Source organism: Rana temporaria, chromosome 4, assembly GCF_905171775.1.
Source record: "Rana temporaria chromosome 4, aRanTem1.1, whole genome shotgun sequence".
Classification (NCBI taxonomy): Eukaryota; Metazoa; Chordata; class Amphibia; order Anura; family Ranidae; genus Rana; species Rana temporaria.
In genome coordinates, this window is record NC_053492.1 from 117,449,654 (window position 1) to 117,470,222 (window position 20,569).

The 20,569-nt window shown below is 43.3% G+C and overlaps 1 protein-coding gene across 1 annotated transcript in view; it reads left to right on the top strand.

Moving 5' to 3' along the window:
* Positions 1-7,661: 7,661 nt before the first annotated feature.
* Positions 7,662-20,569, top strand: part of ATG4B (autophagy related 4B cysteine peptidase) — a 36,085-nt gene continuing 23,177 nt past the window's right edge. The window contains exons 1-3 of the mRNA XM_040348888.1: positions 7,662-7,888; positions 10,320-10,421; positions 16,580-16,651. Coding sequence (XP_040204822.1) covers positions 7,879-7,888; positions 10,320-10,421; positions 16,580-16,651 — 184 coding nt within the window. The 5' untranslated portion in view covers positions 7,662-7,878. The remainder of the gene's footprint in view (positions 7,889-10,319; positions 10,422-16,579; positions 16,652-20,569) is intronic.

Consider the following 20,569-nt stretch of genomic DNA (forward strand, 5'->3'; position numbering starts at 1 on the left):
TCATGTGACAGAAAAGCTGCATTTTATTGGAGCATTCCTAGTCAGCTGACACAGCAGTTCTAATCATCAATCAGAAGTGTATACAGCCCAGCGCACAACACTGCATGTGATTGTTTTCACACCCACCCTCATGTGTGTGTGTGTACATACATACACAAGCATACATATACATACATGCACACTGCATACATATACAAAATACATACGCACTGCATAAACATATATGCAATATGCATATACATGCAACATGCATACACACTGCACACACATACATGCACCATGCATACACACTGCACACATACATGCACCATGCATACACACTGCAACTTCCATATACATGCAACACACACACACTGCATACATATACAAGCATACAAAATACATACACATACATGTAACTTGCATACACACTGCACACACACACATACATGCACCATGCATACACACTGCAACTTCCATACACATACATGCAACACACAGACTGCATACATATACAAGCATACAAAATAAATACACATACATGTAACTTGCATACACACTGCACACACACACATACATGCACCATGCATACACACTGCAACTTTCATACACATACATACATGCAACACACACACACTGCATACATATACAAGCATACAAAATACATACACATACATGTAACTTGCATACATACATGCACGACGCATATACACATGCATGCAACATACACACACACTGAAAACATATCCAAGCATACAAAATACATACGTATTCATACAACATACATGTACACTGATGCACATACATGCAACACACTGTACATACACATTCATATACATACACACAACATACTGCTTACACATACAGGCATACCCCGCTTTAAGTACACTCACTTTACATACACTCGCGAGTAAGGACATACCCGTGAGTGTATGTAAAAGTGCCTAACAAGTACTGTACAGACATTTTACAGCCACGGTAGAAGGAGCTGAAGCTCCAAGAGCATACCCCGCCCTGTTCCAGTGTGCCCCTGACACCCTAGAAGTGAAAAAGGGTATTGTTTCACTTTTAAGTACATTTTCGTTTTACATACATGCTCTGGTCCCATTGTGTACTTAAAAGTGGGGTATGCCTGTACATGTAAAGCACATGCATATACATACCATGCCTGTACATGTAAAGCACATACACATGCATATACATACCACAAAGGTACATACATGCACCATGCATACACACTGCAACTTCCATACACATACATGCAACACACACACACACACTGCATACATATACAAGCATACAAAATACATACACATACATGTAACTTGCATACACACTGCACACACACACACATACATGCACCATGCATACACACTGCAACTTCCATACACATACATACATGCAACACACACATACTGCATACATATACAAGCATACAAAATACATACACATACATGTAACTTGCATACATACATTCACGACGCATATACACATGCATGCAACATACACACACACTGAAAACATATCCAAGCATACAAAATACATACGTATTCATACAACATACATGCACACTGATGCACATACATGCAACACACTGTACATACACATTCATATACATACACACAACATACTGCTTACACATACAGGCATACCCCGCTTTAAGTACACTCACTTTACATACACTCGCGAGTAAGGACATGCCCGTGAGTGTATGTAAAGTGCCTTACAAGTACTGAACAGACATTTTGCAGCCACGGTAGAAGGAGCTGAAGCTCCAAGAGCATACCCCGCCCTGTTCCAGTGTGCCCCTGACACCCTAGAAGTGAAAAAGGGTATTGTTTCACTTTTAAGTACATTTTCGTTTTACATACATGCTCTGGTCCCATTGTGTACTTAAAAGTGGGGTATGCCTGTACATGTAAAGCACATACACATGCATATACATACCATGCCTTAAAAAAGTTTTCATACCCCTTGACATTTTCCACATTTTGTCATGTTACAACCAAAAACGTAAATGTATTTTATTGGGATTTTATGTGATTGACCAACACAAAGTGGCTCATAATTGGGAAGATATGTGAAAAGTGTGGTGTGCATTTGTATTCAGCCCCCCTGAGTCAATACTTCATAGAACCACCTTTCCCTGCAATCACAGCTGCAAGTCTTTTTGGGGATGTCTCTACCAGCTTTGCAGATCTAGAGAGTGACATTGTTGCCCATTCTTCTTTGCAAAATAGCTCAAGCTCTGTCAGATTGGATAGAGAGTGTCTGTGAACAGCAATTTTTCAAGTCTTGTCACAGATTCTCAAGTGGATTTAGGTCTAGACTTTGACTGTGCAATTCTAACACATGAATATGCTTTGATCTAAACCATTCCATTGTAGCTCTGGCTGTATGTTTAGGGTCATTGTCCTGCTGGAAGGTGAACCTTCGCCCCAGTCTCAAGTCTTATGCAGACTCTAAGGCTCCATTCACATCTAGGCGGACGAAATCGCGGCGTTTTGTCGCCGCAAATCGCGGTACAAATAGCGGCGTTTTGTACCGCGATTTGCGGCGACAAAACGCCGGTATTGTCCGCCCAGATGTGCCCCAGAATGACCCCCTCTATGGAGATGCTTCCCATCTCCTAGCCGAAACGCCGAAAGACGCCTGAAAAAAAGGTCCGGGACCTTTTTTCAGGCGATAAGCGTCAGGCGTTCGGCGTGGAGATGTGAACCATCTCCATAGAGGGACATGTATTTCCAGCCCTCTGGCGGCAGCGGCGTAGCGCTACAGGCGTAAAAACGCCTAGATGTGAATGCGGTCTTAGGCCCCATATACACTACAGTGGAACCTTGGATTACAAGAATAATCCGTTCCAGGAGAATGCTTGTAATCCAAAGCACTCGCATATCAAAGCAAGTTTCCCCATAGAAGTCAATGGAAATGAAAATAATTTGTTCTACATTGACTTCTATGTCATGCAATACAGCATGTGGCCAGAGGTGGAGGGGTGCCGGAGAGATTTGGAAATACTCAGAGTTCGTTTGGCTGCCCTTGGCTATCCCCGGAAAGGTTTGGAAACACACAGGAAAGAGTATTTCTGAGTGTTTCCGAGTATTTCCAAATGGCTCCGATCAGCTCCGGCGCCCCGCGCCTCTGGCCAAATGCAGTACTGCACACCGTAGAAGTGAGAAATGATACTGCTCTAAAAACTGCTGATCCTTTGGCTTTGCTTCCGTCCCACTAAACCAAAAAGGTGCTGGCTATGTACAGTTGCATTGGATAGATAGTTCTTTTGAATGGCACGAACGCGGTGACGTCATCGACTATGACGAGCATGCGCTCGTCACATTCAATGCCATTGCCGCCATCTTGCTACACCCTACCTATGCCTTGGAAGCTACCGCACAGGCGTCAAAGTCATTTCGGTTTCCAGGGCGACAAGTAAGTATACAGACGCTCAGGTTTCTAGGCAGGAAAACACTGCAGAGAAACACGACAAGAAAATAGCGAGCAGGTTCTCTATTTTTCTCGTCTAGATTCTGGGCAGTTTTCTTAACGAGAAACCTCAAAGCCTTGTACACACGCTCGGTATACTCGGCAAGAAAGCTCTGCCCGCAGTTTTCTTGCTGTTTCTTGCCGAGAAAACCGTGCATGTGTACGAGGCTTTAGAGGGTAAAAAGTACATTACAGTAGGTAGGACAGACCAAAGGAGGTTAGATTAGCATGTTGGTCACCAGTCATCTCTATGCTTTCCAGGCAGCGCCGGCCGATTCGCTCTCCGGGCCCCCGATGGCACGGGAGAGCCCGGAAAAGCACCGGATGGCGGCGGGAGGGGGGGATGTCCCCTCCCGCTGCCTATAAGAACGATCAAGCAGCGGAACTGCCGCTTTGATCATTCTTATCGTGCAAAGAAACGGCGGCTGAAGACAGCGATATCTGAATGATGCCTGTAGCTGCACCCATCATTCAGATATCACCGCACAAAGTCGAGGACGTCCCAGGGATGTCCTCGGTTGTCAAGAGGTTAAGACCCTCCTATTGTTTTTGTAAAATTTGACTGAACACACCCACTATTTGATGTGATTTGGAGGGTATGTTTAGGTGGAGGGGTTTTGTGGGGCCGTGGTTAAGTTCCAGCACCTATTGTTCTAAATAACATCATGGCCCCCTGGGCAAAGAAATGCTCTGGGGCCCCTACAATGATGACAGTGCAGGTTAGACATGTGCAGACTGGAATATTTTGTTTTGTTTTTTCGTTTTCGTTTTGAAAATAAATTTATTTAGTTACTCCCAAAAATCGTTTTGATCCATTTCGTTTTTCGTTGGGGAATAGCTTTCGTCCGAAAATCCAATAATACTTGGTTTCTGTCGAATGGTCAAAAGAATATTCGCCGGAACGTCAAATCTTTTTGGTTTCTGTCGAATGGTCAAAAGAATATTCGACGGAACGTCGAATCTTTACGTCGAATCGTACATTTCTGTTCGAATATTCCGCCTACAAGAATTCTGATGTTGTATGACTAGTAATAATGTCGAATCTATTCTCTATAATGTCGAATCTATTTTCTCATAAATCGAAATCTATTCTCTGTAATGTCGAATCTATTATTTCTATAGTGTTGAATCTTTTCTCTATAATGTCGAATCTTTTCTCTATAATGTTAAATCTTTTCTCTATGATGTCGAATCTTTTCCCTATAATGTCGAATCTCTCTATATCGAATTTTTACCGCAACGAAAACGAAAATAAAGCATTTTTTATGTTGGATCTTTCGGTTTTAGTTTCTTGCACTTTCGTTATCGTTTGTTAAAACGATAACGAAAAAAACAGATTTTCGGACGAAAATGCATTCTAACGAAAACTAATGCACATGTCTAGCAGGTAAACAGACATCAAGTAGGTAGAAGGCAGACTGCCTCCCCCTGTGTATCTATCACTCTTAGTGCCATCATTGGGGCCCCCAATTTCTGGGAAGCGTGGGCTCAAGGACCAGCTGCTTTGGGGAAAGTGCAGAGGGGCCCCCATGCAGCTGGGGCCCCTGGGCAGTGCCCAGGTGTGCCCTCTCATTAAGACATCCCTGCCTGGTTGTAAGTAACACTGAAGGTGTGGAGAGATAGGTAAGATTCGAACCAATGGAGAGTCCAAATTTCTTAGCTCATAGTTCCAATTTCTATACAATGGAGAGTTCAGTCACGGAGGACAAGGGAATTTTTTTTTTTTTTTGAGGAGGGGGTGTTCAACTGCCTCAAAGGCAGTGGAGAGACCCAAGAGTAAGGCTGCATTTACACCTGAGCGTAGTGTTTTGCCGCGATTTTGCGGCGTTCTTTACCGCGTTTTGCCGCGATATTTGCGGCGTTTTTTACTGCAATTTTTGCAGCGTTTTTAACGCGTTTTGTTGCGAATTAGGACAGGTCTAGGGTCACCAATGTTAACCACTTGACCACTAGGCACGTAAACCCCCTTAATAACCAGACCAATTTTCAGCTTTCGGTGCTCTCACAATTTGAATGACAATTACTCAGTCATACAACACTGTACCCAAATAAAATTTTCGTCCTTTTTTTCACACAAATAGAGCTTTCTTTTGGTGGTATTTAATCACCGTTGGGTTTTTTATTTTTTGCGCTATAAAAGAAAAAAGACTGAAAATTCTGTAAAAAAAAAATAATTTTTCTTTGTTTCTGTTATAAAATTTGGCAAATTTAGTATTTTTTTCTTCATTCTTTTGCATAAATGTGAAAGATGAAGTTACGCCGAGTAAATAGATACCCAACATGTCACCCTTCAAAATTGCACACGCTCGTGGAATGGCGCCAAACTTCGCTACTTAAAAATCCCCATAGACGACGTTGCAGGGTATTGCGGAGTATTGCGGAGTATTGCGGGGTATTGCGGAGTATTGTGGGGTATTGTGGGGTATTGCGGAGTATTGCGGGGTATTGCAGGGTATTGCGGGGTATTGCGGAGTATTGCGGGGTATTGCGGAGTATTGTGGGGTATTGCGGAGTATTGTGGGGTATTGCGGAGTATTGTGGGGTATTGCAGGGTATTGCGGAGTATTGCGGGGTATTGTGGGGTATTGTGGGGTATTGCGGAGTATTGTGGGGTATTGCGGGGCATTTGCGGAGTATTGCGGGGCATTGCGGAGCATTGCAGAGTATTTTGGGGTATTGCAGAGTATTTTGGGGCATTGCAGAGTGTGGGGGCATTGCAGAGTGTGGGGGCATTGCAGAGTATTTTGGGGTATTGCAGAGTGTGGGGGCATTGCAGAGTGTGGGGGCATTGCAGAGTGTGGGGGCATTGCAGAGTATGGGGGCATTGCAGAGTATGGCTGGTACTGCAGAGTATTGCACAGGGAGGGATCGATGGCTGGATCTGTGACTGCATGTGTCACAGATCCAGCCCGCAGCAGCAGCAGCAGCTGCTGCTGCTTCCGCTCTCTCCCCTCTCCTCTCTCACACTGTACCGTTCGGTACAGAGAGGAGAGGGAGGAACCGGCGTCATCACATGACGCCGGTTTGTTTACTAGTGATCGCTCCGTCATTGGACGGAGCGATCACGTGGTAAACCGCCGCTATCAGCGGCGATTTACCGTGATCCGTGATCAGCCGGGTCCGGAGGACCCGGCAGTCACGGAGACTCCCGTGTGCGCGCCCCACAGGGCGCGCGGGAGCGCGATTCTAGGAGGACGTACATTGACGCCCTCCTAGAGTTAAGCAACCGCCTTGTAGACGTATTTAGTCTATAGGGCGGTTGCTAACTGGTTAAAAACAGAAAAACGCCCAAATCTGCCTAAAAAAAAGTCCCAGAACTTGTTTGAGTTTCAGGCGTTTTTGAACTTCTGGCTTCAGGCGTTTTGTAGTGGAGATGTGAACCATCTCCATAGAGAATAATAGATTTTTTCCCCTCCAGCGTTTTGAAGCTTCAGGCTTCAAGCTACAAAACGCTCAGGTGTGAATGGGGTCTGAGAGTACGGAATAGTGACCGTTGGTTTTAGCTGTTAGTAAGCCGTTTGCGAGTTTTAAGTATTTTTTGCTGATCTATAAAAAGTTTCTATTGCATTGTAATATGTACGCTGTATATAGGGTTGCCACCCTTTCTTCAAGCCAAACCCAACCACTTTAGCATCATGGGACACCTTTTGGGTGCCCCCAAGGAGCGTAGTAATGTGGTGTGCATAGCGTGCCACAGCGAATAGTGGGTGTGGTCAAATTGTTCTTGATGACATCATTGCCCTGCCCCCCAGTGATGTCAAACTTGTCTCCAGACTGCCACCCACAGCTCCTGGGTGGCAACAGATTTATTTGTGACTATCTTGGTTACTTGGGGAACCACAGCCTGGTCTGAATATTGTGTCCGGGTTTTAGTTTCTCTGAAACCCAAACACATAATTCAAAACCTGGACTGTACGGGTGAATCCCAGACAGGTGGCAGCCCTAGCTGTAGAGTTCCTCTTTAATGAAGACTATGTAGCTTTATGTGAGTGTGACGATGGAGAAAGCCTGAGGAAGAACACGGCCTGTGTGATAAGATATTAGTCAGCATGAGTAAACCGGGCAATAGGAAATGAAATACTGCGATGACAGCTCAGTAAAGTACTGTCAGATGTCAGTGTATTCATTGTTCTAAATAAAGTTTATTCATAAATACAGACGCCCTGGTCTCCGCCCTCTTTCAGAGGACTGCGATTGGCTGTAGGCTGTCATGTGACCCCCAATGATCGAAAACCAGGAAGAGGCGCCGTGTGGAGCGGATGGAGCTGCTCCGGGACGGAGGAGAGAGTCGGGTGATGAACACGGGTAGTGTCCGATGAGTGAAAGCCGCGCTGCTTTTCTTTTCACATCACAGGGGGACCGGAACACCACTGAGGAGACTGCAGGCTGCCATAGGTGTGCGTGCTGTATAGAGACATGGACGCAGGTGGGTGCAGTACTGGGCTGGAGGTGTATAGTCTATGGACAGACCCTCACTTCAGGTGTTCACTGTGGAGAATGTTCACACTGATCGTGTAATAATACAGCTAGGATTCTTTATTGGAGGCCTATGACTGCTCAACAGTACCCATGATAATAATGGAGAATAAATAGGTTGGTAGCAGAATGTCACAAGAATTTGGTGTGATCTTTCTATGTGGCTTTATACATATCTCTACAATGTTTTATGTTCTGGAAAACCCAAAGGAAAAGTCAATCAAGATGTACTGATTTAGAGCCCAACTCCAGGATAGCAGTACACCCCTGTCTGATTGCTGGGTTATAAATACAAACTTGCTCAATCACTGTTTTCACTTACCTTAACCACTTCAATACTGGGCACCTTTACCCGCTTCCTTCCCATGACCAATTTTTAGCACGGTCACACTTTGAATGACAATTGTGCGGTCATGCAACACTTTACCCATGTGACATGTTTTCAATAACCGGCACTTGCTGGTCAGCTGTGATTGGACACAGCTGATCACATGGTAAAGCGCCTACATCATAGGCTCTTTACCGAGATCGGAGATGTGGTGTTTCAGAGCGACACCCCGCACTATCGTTCGCTACTTGGGGCGTGCGCAAGGAGCTTATCCTGCTGGACGTCATATGACACCCAGTCAGGATAATGAAACCACCGCCTGGCCGTCATTTTGCTATAAGCCGGGTGGGATGTGGTTAACCACTTCCCGCCCGGCCTATGGCCGATTTACATCCGGGAAGTGGTTTTGAAATCCTGACTGGACGTCCTGCAGGATTTCATGCCGCACGCGCCCATCGGTGATGCGGGGTGTCAGTCTGACACCCTGCATCTCCGATCTTGGTAAAAAGCCTCAGGCGGAGACTCTTTACCACGTGATCAGCCGTGTCCAATCACGGCTGATCACGATGTAAACAGGAAGAGCCGTTGATGGCTCTTCCTCACTCGCGACTCTCCTCGCGAGTATAGGAGAGTATAGGCTCTCCTGACAGGGGGGGTTCGCGCTGATTGTTTATCAGCGCAGCCCCCCCTCGGATCGCCACACTGGACCACCAGGGAAGCCCACCCTGGACCACCAGGGAAGGGCAAATAAAAAAAAAAAATGCATTGAAAAAAAAAAGTCTTAAAAAAAAAAGAGCTTTAAAAAAAAAAAAAAAGATGCCAATCAGTGCCCACAAATGGGCACTGACTGGCAACATGGGTAGATCAGTGCTGCCTCACAGTGTCCATCAGTGCCCACCTATCAGTGCCCATCTGTGCCACCCATAAGTATTCATCAGTGCCACCCATAAGTGCCGCCCATGAGTGCCCATCTGTGCCACCCATAAGTATTCATCAGTGCCACCCATCAGTGCCGCCTATGTGTGCCCATCAGTGCCGCCTATGTGTGCCCATCAGTGCCGCCAATCAGTGCCACCTCATCTGTGCCCGTCAGTACTACCTCATCGATGTCCATCAGTGCCATCTCACCGGTGCCCATCAGTGCCGCCATATCAGTGCCCGTAATTGAAAAGAGAAAACTTACTTCTTTACAAAAAAATTAACAGAAAAAAATAAAAACGTAATTTTTTTTGTTCCAATATTTTCAGTCTTTTTTTAGTTGTTGCGCAAAAAAAAAAAATCGCAGAGGTGATCAAATACCACCAAAAGAAAGCTCTATTTGTGGGGAAAAAAGGACGCCAATTTTGTTTGGGAGCCACGTCGCACGACCACGCAATTACCATTCAAAGTGCGACAGTGCTGAAAGCTGAAAATTGGCTTGGGCGGGAAGGTGAGTAAGTGCCTGGTATGGAAGTGGTTAAAGTGGAACTAAAGGCTTATTACGTACCTGTTCAATGATCCTGCGCCACATCATCTTCAGAGCGCCGGTGGGGGGGAAGCCGTCATTCCAGCGCCAGAGAAGACCGTGAGTAGGCAGGTAGGGGCATTTTATTGCAGAAGAGACAGTGCCTGTCCTGGACTGGTGCTTCTTACAGTGGCTTTAAGGCACACTCTTTCGCCAGCTCCTTCTCCTCTCTGTTTACATCCTGGAAGGTCCTTTTTCCAGGTGTCCACTTCACAGCCTGCGTAACATAGACAACTTCCTTTGGGGCAGAGGGGTTCTGTTAGGATCCAGAAGAGGACTGGGGTCAGACCAAGAAGAGATTGGACAGATTAGATGGTCCCTCACAGGTGGAAACTGTCAGCGAGGGACCTGGATGGGGGGGACTTGGGTGAGTATAACACTTAACAAGTAGAGCTAAGCTCTGGTGTGCTAAGAGACTGGTCCAAATTCACTGCCAGGAAACTTTTCAGATAAACGGTCTACATGTGTTCACACAATTACATACAAAAACATTGTGCAAGGGCATAAATCATATAGCTGTCTTTTTTTTTTCTTTTTTTTTTCTCATAGCAACCCTCACCTATGACACGCTCCGTTTTTCTGATGCACCTGACTTTCCAGAAACTGCAGAGCCAGTATGGATACTGGGGAAGAACTACAGTGCATTGACAGGTATTGTGATTTAAAGCAAGCATGGGGATGAAAATGGAACTGATATAACTTTGCATTAAACCAGGTTACACATGATGTCCAGAGATCTGGGCAGCTGAAGTAAATACAGTGGAACCTCGGATTATGAGCATAATCCATTCCAGGAGAATGCTCGTAATCCAAAGTACTTGCATATCAAAACGAGTTTCCCCATTGAAGTCAATGGAAATTAAAATAATTTGTTACGCATTGACTTCAATGGCATACAATACCGCATGCGGCCAGAGGTGGGGGGGGGGGGGGGCGCTGGAGAGCCTCGGAAACGGCCGGAAAGGCCCGGGGACACCTCGGCAAACTCCAGAAAGACTACATTCCCTAGGTCAGCCGAGCTGTCCTTTGGCCTTTCCGTGCATTTCTGAATGGCGCCATCCGGCTCCGGTGCCCCCCTACCTCAGGCCAAACGCGGTACTGCACACCGCTTTGCCCTGAATCCTGCTCGTTTTGCGAGACAACACTTGCAAACCGAGTTAGGATTTTTTTAAATACAGTGCTCGTATTGCGAAACGCTCGTTAACCACTTTACTCGCAATCCGAGGTTCCACTGTATATGCAAATCTTGTGCTGTATGGGCAAGTTTGGCCATTCCCATCTTCCTCATGGTCAGCGGCCACTAGGCCACCCTTCATAATATGAAAATGGAGAAAGCAATCCTTTTTCGACAACCTTCAAAATTTGAGTATGTTCAGCTGCGTGTACCTCTGCATCTCCTGATTGTCCTGACGCAACTCGGCATAGTTTGTGAAAGTTTTGCTTTGAACCATACCTCAATGTTCATCTACTATGGTTATTATGGTTTTGTACCCTCTGCTAAATAATAATGTTGCCTCTACACCATATACAAAAAAATATTGACATATCTTGATTAGTGTTTTCCACTGAAAACATATTTCAAATCCCATACAGCAGGTTTCCAATGTAGCCGTATTCAGTTTTTTTCCCCCTGTACAACCATCTGTTACACGCTTATCCACAATGTCCCATCTCCAGTAACATTACATTCTTAACCCCTTCCTGCTTGCAGTCTGAACACGTCACAATGTTTCTAGGTAAATGTATGTTTTTTATTGACATGAAATGTTCACCAATCCATACATACAAAGAAACCAAAACAAATAAGTTCGTAACTGAAGTTGTGTAATAAAATGGAATGACACAGGGAAAAATTATTGAACACGCTAACTGAAATGTATTTAATACGGTGTAAAAAATGATTTGTTGGCAATGACATCTTCAAGACTCCTCCTGTATGGAGACACTAGTCGCATGCATTGCTCGGATGAAATTTTGACCTATCCTTCCACACAAACGGTCTTCAAATCTTGAAGTGAAAAGAGAACAATAACTACAGGTAGGTATTGATGGTCGGACTTTGAGGCCAAGGAAGTATATTTAAAAATAAATTTTAATATCATCAAAGTAGTATACAAAAACACATAATAATATAATACAGTTACAAGGAATGACCACTGTACACAAAATATACTTCCTTGGCCTCAAAGTCTGACCATCAATACATACCTGTAGTTATTGTTCTCTTTTCACTATATATACGGATGCGGCCCATGTGAGTGCAATCCCCTTTGTATTCCATTTTCCCCTTCTTTTTTTTTTTTTCTCCTTTTTCCTTTTCCTTTTTTGCCCCTCTTTTTCTCTCCCTCTCCCTCTACCTCCAATACCCCTGCTTTTTTATCGTTCAAATCTTGAAGGTTCCATGAGCCTCTTCTATGAACTCTGATCTTTAGTTCTTTCTATAGATTTCCTATTGGATTCAATTGATTGGCTGGGCCATTCTAGCCGTATCATTTTCTTTCTTTGAAACCAATTGAGAGTTTCCTTGGCTTTGTGTTTGGGATCATTATCTTGCTAAAAATGTCCTCCCTCATTTCATCTTCATCATCCTGGTAGGTGGCAGCAGATTTTTTTCATGAATGTCTTGGTACATTTTTCCATTCATCCTTCCTGCAATGATATGACATTTGCCAGTCTCATATGCTGAAAAACAGCCCCACACCATGATGTTCCCACCTCCAAACTTCACTGTTGGTATGGGGGTGTTTTTCGGGGTGATGTGCAGTGCCATTTGACCTCCAAACATGGTGTGTATTATGGCATCCAAAGAGTTACATTTTGGTCTCGCCAGACCAGACTATAATCTCCCAGTATTTTACTTGTTTGTCTAAATGTTTTACAGTAAAACTTTAAACAAGCTTTAACATGCTTTTTCTTCAACAATGGAGTCTTGCGTTGAGTGCCTTACTTATTATTTTCTTTGAAACAATTGTACCTGCTAATTCAAGGTCTTTCTGAATCTCTCCACAAGTGGTCCTTGGCTCTTGGACAACTCTTCTGATAATTCTTTTCACTCCTCTGTCAGAAATCTTGTGAGGATCACCTGGTCGTGGCCAGTTTATGATGAAATGGTTCTGTCCACTTCTAGATTATGGCCCCAACAGTGCTTACTGGAACATTCAGAAGTTTAGAAATCTAATTTCGGGAATTTATTTGTTTTGGTTTCTTTGTATGTATGGATTGCAGTGGTTGTTGCCAACATGTGGTGACATTTTCATGTCAATAGCACCTTTTAGAAATATATTTACCTAGAAAAATGGTGACGTGTTCAATGCTTGCTTTGCTCGCTGTTCATTCTCCCCTTTGAGAACTAGGAGCCGACACTTTTTGTGACTGTTTCTCAATTCCAGTTGTCAGTGACATCTGGGGACTCCACTAACAATTGGTAACCAGTCAAGAGTGTGTCTTGATCTTCTGATTACTGTCGGCTCTGATGTAGAGATCACATGTATGCTGAAAGTGGTTGTAATGCCAGAAGGCTTGTTGGCTTACTGTATTTTATGCAATAAGGTAAAAAACCTTTCTTCTGCATGCAGCCATTCCCCCTAAATACTTACCTGAGCCCGATCTCAATCCAGCGATGTGCACAAGAGCCGAGGCTCTCTCCCTCCTCATTGGTTCAGATGCAGCAGCAGGAGCCATTGTCAACTACAGCATGTGAGGAGGGGGCAGGGCTGAGCTGTGCTCTACGTGTCTTATGGTAATGCAGAGTTGGGGTCTGCAGCAAACACTCACGTGTGCCCCATTGCCAATGGCTTGCTATGGGGGCAGTCGGCGTGGGGAAAAGAGCCAGGAGCTCCAGCTGGGACCCGAGATGAGGAGAATCGCAAAACCTTTGCACAGAGCAGGTAAGTATAGCATGTTTCTAAAGGTTTGCTTTTTTTACATTAAAATAACAAACACTTGAAGGCTCCATGACAAAAAAATAAAAGCCTGCAGATGAACACTTATCTGCAGTACTATGTATATAATGATTCAACTGTCTGGAATTTTTTTTTTTTTAAACATTTTTTTTAATTACATGCACGTATAATAAAACAGCATAAAAATATAGTTTTAAGAAAACAATGGTACCAAATAAAAAATCTTTTATGTGCTTTAAAAATATGTATACAATGATTTGGGTATTTTTATCAGAATATTGAGTGAAAGTTCTGTGAATCTTGTGTGATGACAATTTTCATAAACCCAATAGAGTTAGGGGGAACTACATAAGCCCGCATAATGAGGCGCATTCCCTCTAGGGTGTGTAACCGACAGGCTGGGCTCAAAGGAAATGGTCAGAATGAGAGTCGTTCTGCCCTGAAGAGAACTGTCTGTGCTCAACCAAGGAAGAAGTTGGGAACAGTGCTGGACTCTGGAGAGGGTTGATTATTTTTTTTTTTTTTTTTTTTTAACACATGGGGAAAGGAAAAATAAATAATGGAGTTATATTTTATGTTAACCGAGACATGCTGACTTTGCCAAATTTGGCCCTCTGGTTGGAAAAGGGTTAGCCTGCAGCGAACAAATGTGCAATGTATTGATTTTACTATCACGCTGTACATGCTGATTTCATACATGGCTAAATCTGGTAACTGCCTAGAACGGCTGCATTATACAAGAGACAATGGCAGCAGTCATGTGAGACTTGTGTACATAGTAATTCAGCACATCTTTTATCTAAGCAATATCTGTCTGAGGAGATACAAGTCTGCTCTGCAGTTGAGGATGATAAAGATGAAATGATCTAAGCAGCCCAGTGATCTGTTTATGGATTTGCACTAAAATTATATTGCTGAATCATTTGCCACAGTCCACAGAGTTGTAATCCCACAATTATCATCCAGTTCACAGAGCAGAATTGCTGTGTATAGGTAACTTGCACATTTGAAGGCTGAGTTCAGGCATTTTTTAAACTGGAGGATGGGAGAGTATGGGGTTAAGCATCTCCACCACATATTTCAGGAAGGTAGGCTGTGTACCTTTTTTGCTCAGCTGAAGGAACTGTTTGAGATACCCAGAACCTGGCCTTTTTGATACGCCCAGCTGCGTCGGTGGCGCAGTTCGGTATTAGGGAAGTACAGGTACAGAATACCTTGTTGGAAAGGGTCCTTGAGGATCCTGACCCGTTCAAAAGAATTTCCAGATACTATCGGGAGGTAGGCCTAGGGAACTCCAGGTTGGTCGCTAGGGCTAGGTCTCGCTGGGAAATGTTTATGCTGGAGGTGGCAGGAGGCTTTGGATACTTATCTGGGCTCTGTCATCTCTTCAGCGGATAAGATACAGCTTCGATACCTCCATCAGACGTATTATACACCAGTCAGACTATTCCGTATGCACAGGAGAGACTCCGCTACTTACCATAAATGGCTGGGGGCGGATGGCTTTTGTTCATATGGTGTGGGAATGTGCCAAGGCGCGACCATTGTCGTCTATGGTGACTGAATTTATACCTTCCCAATATATGCTCCCCTTTGAGATGTCTCTTGGGAATCTTTGACTAAGAGGTGATAAATAAGCACACCAAGCTGTTCTTTAGAATAATGTACTTTGGAGTTGGGAAACGTATAGCTAGGAGATGGATCCACACGGAACAGCTGATGTTGGGGATGTGGTTGAAAGTTGTAAATGCTGTCATTCTTCTCTACCCCATGAAGTACGAGGTCAGGGGAGCTCCCAATAAATTTAGGTGGGTTGACTCAAAGAAGACACTGGAAGGTGGGGTTGAACGTGTAAAGGATGAGGAGGTATGGAGATGGAGCTATATATTTGTCATAAGCTGGTGGGAGGGACTTGAGTTTGGGGGGTACATACTTGGTTCTGTGAGTTATACGATGGGCTAGTGGAGGTTTGTATACAGTCACTTTCTTTTTATTTGGGGGGGGGGGGGGGGAGACAGGCGGAATCACTGGAACACAGGTGTGGACTCTAGACTAGACTTCTTGTGAAGTAGGGGGTACGGTTATGTGGACCGGATTATTATGTGATGTTTCTCATATATGATGTTTCACCTACCTGATATTCTGTATGTGTATATGGTCTCTGCTGAATAAAAAAATAAAAAAAAAGGCTAAAGTTCATCTTTTCAAGAAAATAGCTTATGCAGTCAAGGGACCCCAGTAGATATTTATTATTATTATTATTATTATTATTATTATTATTATTATTAATAATAATAATAATAATAATAATAATAATAATAATATATATATTTTTTATTTTTTTTATTGTCATACCTGTAGGCCATTTTGGCCCCCCTAGCAGCCTGGCCAAAACACTCCCACTTGGCAAACTTCATATCCTGCCATGTTGCTAGAATGTAAAAACCGTTGGATGTTTGCTCCCAGCATTAACAGAGTGAAAACCAATGGTACAGGTTGCTAACTGGGAGTTTTCAGCCAGACTTCTAATAGGACCCAAATGGCCTACAGGTATGACAATAAAAAAAATATTTTACAATGCTGCTCATTTTATTTTAGTATCTGCTGGGGCCCCTTAACTGATTTAGATTATTTTCTGGAAAAGGTGAACTTGGCCTGTAAGTATGGAAAAATCAAATGTTGGGCCTAGTGATACAGGTCTCATGTGCAAAAATAATGTCAAGGATCATAGTAACTGATGGCAGTAAAAAATGATTGGAAAATGAAAGTACTCCATGATCAACATATTACATTTTTTTTTCTTGACTCATCTATCCAGCATCTTATCTAATCTTATTGTTTGCTATAGGCAGATTGGACACTTTTTAGTACTGCAGTTTTCATAGATGCATTTTTCTTTCCTTTCAGAAAAGGAGGAGATTCTGAATGATGTTACATCGAGACTGTGGTTTACATACCGGAGGAACTTTCCACCAATAGGTAACAAGAGCTTTAGAACTGAATGTGATAAAAGTTTAGATGGAAAGCTTAGAATTTAGTAAAGAAAGTTGCACCAGTATGTTATTTTGCACCCTGCCAGCATCTGTCTATAAAGTAACATTATCTATACAAAGAAAAACAATCTGCCATGAGACAATGGTGGATTCTGCCAATGGTGACGTTGGTTTTAAAGTGGTTGTAAACCCTTACATATACCTTGTGAAATGACAAGCCTTAGGTGATACACAGAGATGAAACAAATCCTCATAAACAAGTTGTACCTGTCTTTTTGCAGCCTTCTCTTCAGCCTTCTCTTCAGCCTTCTAAAATACAAGGATCAAAAGCTTTTTCCCATCTATAGAAGACAGGGGCAGGAATATAATGTCACATACTGCACAGCTTGGGGAGGAGAGCTTGGTGTAACCTGAGACCTGAATGAAGGGAATAGAAAACCACACACACTCACACAAAGTCTAATAGGACAAAATGTACAGCTGAGCCTGCGGATAGCCTTTAGTGAGCTTGGGGGAGCGGTGGGTAGTTGAGCCGTTTCCCTGGATTGCTTGATGTCCGGTTAGGCTGTCAGAAGTGACTCATGCAAATAACAGAGATCACATAGAAAACACATTATGTGCATTTGATCTAGGCAAGTACACACTATAGAGAGAGATGCTTTGTTAATTTTTCACTTCAGAGGTTGCAACCACTTTAAGAATACTATTTCCTGGCTGTCAGGCTGATGTTTTGGCTTTAGGACTGTCTGAGTTTCTGGCCTATAACGAGTATAGAGCTAAGGAATTTTGACACTCATTTACACCTTGCTTGTTCTAGGTCTGTGACACAAAATGTTCTGAGAACCCAAAATGCTTCTTGCATTTTCAGATGCAAACCTTAATAACCTGATAACCATTGGAAGCATTTTGTTATCTGTTAGAGAATTGCAAAAAATATCTGTTGACCTTGTCAGAAATTCGGAGCTGTCCTGTGTCCTCAACACTTCCTGTGTTGTCTTCAAGGGCCCTCTTGGTTCTTATCTTGGAATAGACTGACTTTAAGTGCACCCAGTTTTTATAGACACCCAGCTCCCACTTCCTCCCCTGGCACCACGGTGCCTGAAGGAAGTTCACCTCTCCCCCCTCCCTGCAATCTTCTAGGACATGTCAAAGGTCGCAGAAGATTGCCCGGCCATTCACAGTGCGCGCATGCACAGTGCACACCTACGTGCGAAGCTACAGCCCACAGTTAGAATGCAGAGAGGAGGGGGAGGGGAGTGAAGCTTCGTGCGCCCGCATCGCTGGACCGTGGGACAGGTGAGTGACTGATAATTAAAAGTCAGCAGCTACACTTTCTGTAGCTGCTGACTTTTAAATGAGTGGAACTCTGCTTTAAGCCTAGTACACACAATCAGAAAATCAGACCAAAAAAAATATCGCTTTTGAAGCGGCCGTGCGATAATTTGATGGTTAGTACACAGCTTTCCAGAGCCAATCACGACAGTTCATCCGAAAGGGTTAAACCCCCTCGTATGACAGAATAAAAATTTGGAAGTAATGTATTGTATTTTTGGATGTAATGATTTAAACCAAAATCATATGATCTGGTATCGTACAAGAAAAATAAACCTTTTTTAATAGTGACTTTTTGTTCTCTATGTGATATAAATAAGGTTTTAGTGAAAGGGGGGGGGAAACTGTCAAAAAACAGTTACAATTAAATAGGTCTTGGGCCCCTTTCACACTAGGGGCGTTATTCGAGCGAAGCCTCATCTGCAATCCCAATGTGCTGGTAAAGCACTGCTAAGACCCTAACGTTTTGTGGCGTTTTTGCAGTGCCTCAGTGTAAAAGGGTAAGGCGTTTTTATAGCAATTTTCAATTCATTTCAATAGAGAGGGGCGTTTTTGGAGCGTTTTTTTCAGCGTCCATTCAGATGCATGGAGAGCGTTTTAAGAGCGCTATTTTTAACGCTAATACCCTGTAAAAAAGCTTCAGTGTGAAAGGGGTCTTAGAGAAAAATCGGAGTGTACTAGGTGTTCTAGAGACCATGGTGACCTTATCCATCTATTGAAGCACTGCCCCAAGCTACATCTATATTGGTCAGGAGTTGTCACTACCATTAATAGGGTATTTCAGGTCAATGTCCCGATGGACCCTAAGCTCTGTATATTGGGAATTTTAGATGACCTCTCTGTAACGGACATATGCCTGCTGCCGGGACATCGATAATCTTCATGCAGGGGGACTACAAGGAACTGCATGGCTTGTCACAATTGGATGTACCGCATTGTATTCTGAGCTCAAAGGGTTAATTGGACAAGTCTCTTTTCATTGCTGAATGCTAATGTTCCCTTCGTATAGATAATGAACTCTCTCTTGTGTGCAGGTAAACAGCCCCCCTGTGAGGTGTATGCTGATGGGGATTATGTGTGAGTGATAATTGTTTTAAAGGTTAATTGAATTCTATTGAGAAAGGAATGTGCCTGGCCAGAAAATGTTAAGTGGGGTGCGGTGCCGAAGCGGCTAGAGACTGGCCAAGTGATTAATTCAAGGAAACTGTCATTGTTCTTGTAACAGTTGTAAGCAGATATAAGCAGGTGAAATATGCCAAATAAAGTCAGTCTGCTTGACCCTTCAAACGTAGCACGTCTCGTTTCTTGGAAGGGCGTTCGATGGGATATACCGGCGGTACCTGCATATCGCAGCTTGCCAGGGAAAAGGACGTCTACAACGGCTGAGACTCTCACACCAGTGGGTAGCCGTTACACTCTCCATTGAGGAAATCCCTAAAAAGCCATAGCCAGAACACTTTCAGGCACACTAGCTTATCCTCAGACATTGGAAAGGAACGGAGCCTCCTACTATGAGAATGGACAACTGAAATTGGGGACACCCTGCACTTGGAGAAGTACATTTTCCAGCACAGGGGTCGCCCAGAAAAGTTGAACACTTTATGGTCCTCATGGTCACATACTGCCGGCCTTAGCCCAGAGAATTTGGTCTTGGACAGACTGTTTCTCTAACATGGAGGCTAGCTCTGATCACAATGTAGAATTGCTTTCTGAGATAGTACACTACATTTACCTAAAGAAGTTGGTGGATGGGTAAAGGGGAGGGAGAGGTAGGGAGGAACGGGGAAAACAGAAAAACGTTGTACTGTATACGTATTTTCATTCATGCTAGTGGAATGTGATGACATGTTGGATTATGTTTGTCAATACTTTTTCTGGACCCTAAACTGTTGGATTGTATATTATTGTTTGTTTCGAAAAAAAACTTGTGATAAAAAAAAAAAACTTGACATGTTGGGTATCTGTCTTCTTGGAGCAACCTGCTCTAAAATTCATAAAACCATTGCACAAATATCGCATGACATAAAAACACAATTTCTTCTACAGGGAGTCTGCTTTCAGAAAATATACATTTGTGGGATTTAACTAATCCTCAGGCCTAAAATAATTTTTTTATATGTGTGCAAAAAAATGTAAAAATGACTAGTTGTGAAAGGGTTAAGGAATTGAGAGAAATACAGTTTGTAGGCTGCCAGTGGTGACCTCTGCTTGTAAAATTGCTTTATACCCATGTGCTCATCCGAAAGCTTCAGTACTTTCTCGGTTACTGATGACTTGGCCTTATTTGCTAATTGCTTTTCCTGGGTCACTGGCATTTTCAGACATAAGTCGGCAATGGCAACTTGTCATTTTAGGATCTAAAAGTTGGGGGAGTACTATCATTTTACTAGTCATGCATGGCTATGTTTACTGTAACTGTATCTAGGACCAGTTTCTGTTCTGTGTCCTGGTGGGTTCCGCTTTGTTGCATACACAATGTTTGTCTTGGAGGATTTCAGAATTACATTGTCACTTTTTTAAAGACTTTTTATTTTTATTTTTTTCTCATTCTCCCTGTTTTTTTTTTTTTGTT